This window comes from Cupressus sempervirens, chromosome 5 (assembly GCF_028749045.1).
Source record: "Cupressus sempervirens isolate cs-2001-9-10 chromosome 5, ASM2874904v1, whole genome shotgun sequence".
Classification (NCBI taxonomy): domain Eukaryota; kingdom Viridiplantae; phylum Streptophyta; class Pinopsida; order Cupressales; family Cupressaceae; genus Cupressus; species Cupressus sempervirens.
Window position 1 is genome coordinate 903914141 of NC_143122.1, and position 7026 is coordinate 903921166.

General features: G+C 30.3%; 1 protein-coding gene across 1 annotated transcript; it reads left to right on the plus strand.

Annotated features, from left to right (window-relative positions):
- Window positions 1-303: 303 nt before the first annotated feature.
- LOC149558855 (indole-3-acetate O-methyltransferase 1-like) lies at window positions 304-2516 on the plus strand. Its single transcript, XM_089786183.1, has 4 exons — window positions 304-417; window positions 1234-1656; window positions 1719-1985; window positions 2119-2516. The coding sequence occupies exons 1-4, from the start codon at window positions 313-315 to the stop codon at window positions 2476-2478; spliced, it is 1155 nt and encodes a 384-aa protein (XP_089642309.1). The 5' UTR covers window positions 304-312; the 3' UTR covers window positions 2479-2516.
- The last annotated feature ends 4510 nt before the right edge of the window (window positions 2517-7026 follow it).

The following is a 7026-nucleotide window of genomic DNA, read 5'->3' on the forward strand; positions in this document are numbered from 1 at the left end:
GGAGTTTTAAAATATGCACATCAACAAGTTTCTTCAAGATCTTGAGAAGTAGCTTATATGGTTTACGAAAATTTGAGATTTCGTCATCAAGTTTCTTAGTGTATTTCACATTTGAAAAAGCACAAATTCGAGAGTTCATAGTCAAATTTGTTACAATATCTAGATCTCAAAAAGATATTGAATTTATAGCATTTAGAGAATATACTTGTAGTATCCTTGAATCTAAAGAAGCAAATTTCTTTTATATATATACATATGATGATGATGATGATGTACTTTATTCTACGGATACAGCAACTAAAGTTAGTAGTAATGGAGATGCCGAAATTTGAATCCAAATGGGTGGTGGAGAATGTGTTGGCCATGAAGGGTGGTCACAAGGATTCTAGTTATATCGTTAATTCTCTTTCAGTTCAGGTATATTCATGATTGTTTATATTCAAAGTGTTTTGTGTTTTTTTTTGTTGGGCAGCATATAAGAATCTAGTTATAGTGTTTATTGTCTCACTTTAGTGCCTTCAGTATTTATATTCAATGTTTCTCCTTTGGAGGAGGGATGAAATTATATTAATGTTAATGCTCAAAGAGTTATATAAAGATTCTTGTACAGAAATGGTTGTTATCAAAAGTTAGAACAACAAAATTTAAGAAAATTTGTTGTAGATCTATGTTCATAGAATAGAAAAACAAAATTAAGGCATCTGTAAGTATATATCACAATAGAGTGAAAATATTTTGATAGAATGGAAGAAATTGTTTGAAATGGCAGTTTCAAACTACTGAACTTGACTTGATAGTAAGAGAAAAAAATTAGCTCAAAATTTATTAACACTTCATTTCTGCATTTTTTAAATATACAACGTCTATTTATTTCTACATAAAACTGTACGTGTTTTTCATTGAAATCATATTCAGTAATTCACTTTTTAAGAGTTTATTATAGAAGAAAAACTGTTTTACTTATCATTGTTTAACATGAAATATAACTTTCTTTTCCTTTTTTCATTTTGTTTTCATTATATTCAATGATCTATTGTGAAAAAGAGGAATATGATCATTATACTCAATGATCTATCATATTATGAAAAATAGAAGAAAAATAAAAAATATGATATTTGATTTTCATTATACTCAACGATCTATCAAGAAAATAAAGGAATATAACATTTTGTTTTCATTATACTCAATGAAAACACAAAAGAATATGATATTTGAGAAAACATAATTATGTAGATAAAGATGGTTCGGGCTGTGAAACCAATTCTGGAGCATGCAATTCATGAAAACATGGGATTGAAGGTGAATGGAGGAGGCATATTTAGGATAGCAGATTTTGGGTGTGCCACAGGTGGGAATACACTTCTTGTGGCAGACACCATTGTCAGAGCTGTGCAATCTTCACTTGAAGAAGTGGAGCAGCCAGAATTTGAAGTTTATTTTGTTGATCTTCCCTCAAATGATTTCAATTCACTGCTTCGAATGATGCCTCCAACTCAACAAGACTTTGTCAGTCCAGTAAACGATGGTGATATCAATCCAATGTCTGCAAGAACTTATTTTGCAGCGGCTGTTTGTAGTTCACATTTCAGACGTCTCTTCCCAAGGAAAAGCCTTCATTTCTGCCATTCTTCTCTCAGTCTCCATTGGCTTTCAAAGGCGGGTAATAAACCCTAACTTGTCTATACATGGAGTTGTCTTATGATATTATACAAATGCAGGTGCCAGAGAGTGTTCAACAGAGAAGCTCCTCTCATGTTTATGTTTCAAGTGATTGTGAGGAGGCAGTGGCAGCTGCTTATCTGCAACAATTTAACACAGACTTCAGTAGGTTTTTAGATGCCCGAGCAGAAGAGATAGTTGATGGGGGATGTGTGTTTATATCTCTGGTGGGTCGCAATGAAGGGACAGACATAATGGAGGAGCAAGGAACACTAGGAGACATCGCTTGTCACTTTGAATATGCTTTCCAGGAGCTAGTGAATGAGGTATATATCAAGGATTTTTCTTGTTTTTTCTTCTTTTAATAAGATTTCTCTAAGAGTTAGAAATCCAAACTATCTTGCCCATTTGAGTATCTAGGAGGATTAAGTGATGTATTGCTTTGTTTACATGGGACAGGGTTTTATTGAGAAAGAGAAGTGGGAATCCTTCAATCTACCGTGCTTTGGTCCAAGTCCAGAAGAGTTGGAGGACATAGTTAAGAGGCAAGGGGCATTCAGGATGGAGAGTTTAAGGGTGTTGAGAAAATTTCCTTTGCATCCCATGACAAAGGTGAGGAGAGGAGAGGAGGCGGCGTTTGGAACAGGTGTAGGCAACCATTATAGAGCACTCTTTGAGAACATTGTGGAAGCTCATTTGGGGAGTGAGCAATTGACAGATGAATTCTTTCTTAGAATTCGTAAAAGAGCTGTTGCTAAGTTTGAGGAGTATCTCTCCAATCAAATAGAGTTGGTTGTTGTCTGCCTCAGTAAAAATTGATTTGTAATAATTGTAGAAATTAAGCTTGAGTTGGTTGTCGTCTGCCTCATTAAAATTTGAGTTGTAATAATTGTAGAAATTAAGCTTGTAAGTTTGAAGAGTATCTTTCTAATTATAAATACTTAGATGTTGTTTCAATTAAAAGATGTCAGCTTGTCAATAAGTCTTTGGTCTATGGGTGAAGGTGAAAGCTTATTAAAGAGATTATTAGGGATTAAAGCAAAAAAATTTATAGGGATTAAGATGACAAAATTTATATAGTGTGTGCCTAAAGTCATGGTCCAATAGCTACAAATATTTTGTTAAGGACCTCCATAACAAAAAAAGAAACTAACTTTAGTTATTTGTAAAAGAGGGTTTCTAAGTTTCTAAGAATATCTCTACAAAAATTTTATAGTGTTGGTGTCTTTTTCATTGAAAATATTATTTTAATGTTTGTAGTGTATTTTTTTCTATAAAATAATTGTTCTTTTGTTTTTAGTTTATTGTTGATGTTGTGTGTGAGGTTTTAACTCATTGCCTAAATGATCATATTTAATTATGTACATTACAATGAATTTGTTTAACAAAACATACATTTTAAACTAACTCTCACTCAATTTTGAATGGTTGTCATTTTCAAATTTTATGTACATTAAAAATAGTGATTTAACAATTAATATTCTTAATATTAAATTTCATAATATCTTATTATCATTTTCAATTGAAATCTTTAATTATGTTAATAAAGAAATTGTAAATAGTAGAGAATGGGCAATCACAGAAGGTTACTTTGATTGATCTTTTAACAAGTAAAAAATAGTTGTAGTATCTAAAAATGTTATTTTATAATAAAAATTTAAACATTTTTTATCATATTGTATTCAAAATGTTAAGAAAATAAATTGTTAAGAGCTTAAGTAGATTCAAACCCAAGACCTCTCCAATGAAGTGCTCACAATTTACCATTGCATTGTAAGCTCTTGCCAAAAAAGAAAATAAGTATTGAAATAGAGAAAAATAAGTAACTAGAAAATATAAGAAGTTTGATAAATATGAAAGTTTTAAATGTGTCTTTTTATTCTCATGAACAATATAGATTCACAATGAACTATAAACATAATAAAATGAATCTAAGATCTTTGTTTATATGTCATAAGAAGAGACTACAACATGTGGATATCTTACAGAAAAAAGTGAATGAGGTTGCAAGCTCAAACAAAGATGTATGTATCATACCAATGGAGGCCTATTATTCGGTATACTTTTTATAATAAGATGTGTAATATTGCAATATAAAATTATAAAATATATAGCGTATACATTTCCATTTAGAAAATTTTCTTCTAGACTTTTAAAAACATGCATAGGCCAAGAAGAAGCTTCCTTAAAAAAGACATTTTAAAAAAAAAATTAATAAGTTTTTAAACTCTTGATAGTCATATTTCTTTAACTTAATGAAATACCAACCCTAGAAGAATTTTTTCAATAATATAAATTTGATGTGTACAAGCATGAAATGAATATAATTTTGAACAATTGAACTAATTTAATCATGACAACTATTATAGAAAGAGAATTTAAAGTTTCCTAATATATTTGGGTAGTTTAAGAAGGGATATTTGTTTGATCTCTAAAAAAATGTTATAATTTTTATTATATTTTGTATTTTTTTCTTAAAATCATAAGTTTTTTGTTTTTAACTTATAATAATTATTTTTCTACAATATAATTATAAAATTCTATATACATTGAGTACTAATTGTATCTATTTGACAAGGTCTATAAGTAAAAGAATAAAATTAATATAACCTATGTTAATCTTTATTTCAAGAATCTATGGCTAACATATTCCTTGTATGTTATAACTATACTCTCTCTTAAGGAAATATAAATTTTATGGTTTCTCAAAAAAAGCAGATGTATAAAATTGTACCTCATTACATTCCTACAACATCTTGATTAAATGTTGTGTAAAATCACCGTTAATAAGCTATATATTGTAGTAAAATAAATATTTTTTATGATTAAAAAATAAATAAATTGTATATGTCATATGCGAAACAATAAGTAAGCAAGGAGATATTTATGATGAGTCAAAGAACCTGAAGCACTATAGATTTTGGGTGAAAGCAATGATATGGGTCTCAATTTCACAAAATTTCGTTGGTTAAGAAATTCTATATCTAGAAACAAGCTCGCCTATTTGTTTTAAATGAGCACCCATTTTTCTACACCCACCTAATCCATAAACATAAATGTGGCTTCTGATTTGATTCTAGAGCCCAAACCAAAATGGGAGTCCAATTTCATATAGGTGCTCAATATGTAAATATCAAATGGTCATTTCTAAAATGAATAAAACAAATTGCCCATCTTTGGCTCATTTTAACTTCACCAAAAATGGGATCATAATTTGTAGGTGAAAGTGTTGGAAATATAAGAGGAGTAACTAAGAGGGGAGGGGTGAACCAATTACTACAAAAAAAAAATCCCAGATCCCTTAGATGTCAATGTAAATCAAATCATAAACTCATATCAAACGGTATTTTGTTGTTACTCGGCAAACACATATGCACTCGATTTACACTACAAAATGTTGTAACTTGGCAAATACTAAGAATCAAATTTAACTTGGCAATAATTGAGTATACTAATCTTAAAGTGATTAATCTTAAATTTAACTTAGTTGCATACAAATAAAAGAAATAGCATGAACACAAGTGACACCAAGATTTAATGTGGAAACCCAATCTGGGAAGAACCACCAATTGCAACTAGTTATTGATTTTCACTTTTTTGAAGTGAGCCTAGTTAGAAGCCAACCTTGTTAAAGGTTACAAAACACACCGTTAGGTGTTACCCTATTAGAGGATTTGATCACCTTGTTAGAAGTGGCCTTGTTAGAGGTTTTTAAGATGCTTCAAATAGAAATGCCACCTTGTTAGAGGATTTACAAATATTTGTTAAGACATTTAGATAACTACTATAATGGTTAAAGAGTAACAATGAAATGACTTGATTCTTAATGCAATTGAATTGTTGATTACTATCTCAATTCTGGCTTGTATGCTTGATCCTTTCTAATTGAATGTATCTTTTCAATTCAGCGAGGATATTCTACTTATCATTCTAATTCACTTCATCTAAGCATCTTCAAATCTTATGTTTTTGTTCCACACATTCAATCCTCAACTTGACCTTATATTTATATCTTACACATTGTCAAGTCGGCTTGAATACAACTTAGAATACTTAATATTCATCTCCTCGGATGGCTAGTACCATTAATTAAATCAATTGAACTCAATGTGCCAAAACAAGAAAATCTATTGTTAGCCAACCTTGCTCGGTAGATAGTAACTCAAAAATGATTTTCCTATGTTAAGCAAGTGAACTTGATTAACACTGCATATTCACAAAGTTCATTTGGTAATTGAGTGAGCTTGGTTAACACTGGTTCCATCCAACATTTCCTTCATTGACCAAGTGAGCTCAGTTAACACTCAAATTCTACAAACTTTCCTTTGACATCAATGCAAATCAATACATGAACTCTGAGAAAATTGTATTTTGTTGTTACTCGGCAAATACATATGCACTCGATTTACACTACAAAATGTTGTAACTCAAAAAAATTGAGAATCAAATTTAACTTGGCAATAACTGAATATACTGATCTTAATGTGATAATCTTATATTTAACTTAGTTGCATACACATAAAAGAAATATCATGAACACAAGTGACACCAATATTTAATGTGGAAACCCAATTTGGGAAAAACCACCAATTGCAAGTAGTTATTGATTTTCACTTTTCTAAAGTGAGCCTAGTTAGAAGCCAACCCTATTAAAGGTTACAAAACACACTGTTAGGTGTTACCCTATTAGGGGATTTGATCACCCTATTAGGAGTGTCCTTGTTAGAGCTCTTTAAGACACTTCAAATAGAAATTCCACCTTGTTAAAGGATTTACAATAGTTATTAAGCCAACTTTGTTGAAACATTTAGATCACTACTACAATGGTTAAAGAGTAACACTAAAATGACTTGATTCTTGATGCATATTCACAAAGTTCCTTTGGTAATTGAGTGAGCTCAGTTAACACTAGTTCCATCCAACATTTCCTTCATTAAGCAAGTGAGCTTAGTTAACACTCAACTTTTACAAACTTTCCTTTGATGCCCAAGTGAACTCAGTAGACACTAACTTTTGGACTTGGTAAACTCTAGAATGCTCAGAAGACATAGGAAACTATCTTCATCACCCAAGTAAGCTCAACATACATTTACTGGCAATAATATGACATTTTGTGTAACATCAAAGACAATACACAATTAACCAATTATTTTTAAAAATCTCCATCTTTGACATTGATGGTAACACAAGATGTCATAATAAAATGAAATTTTTAGACAAAAATAAATTAAGAAAAATATACTTAGTTTCATTCTAATTCTCATCTTTAAGAACTCCCTCTATTAGTGTGAACTCTCTCTGGCTTCAATTTCTTCCTCTATCGACAAAACTCTATGTTCAACATCTTCTTTTCATAGAAAACTTTCC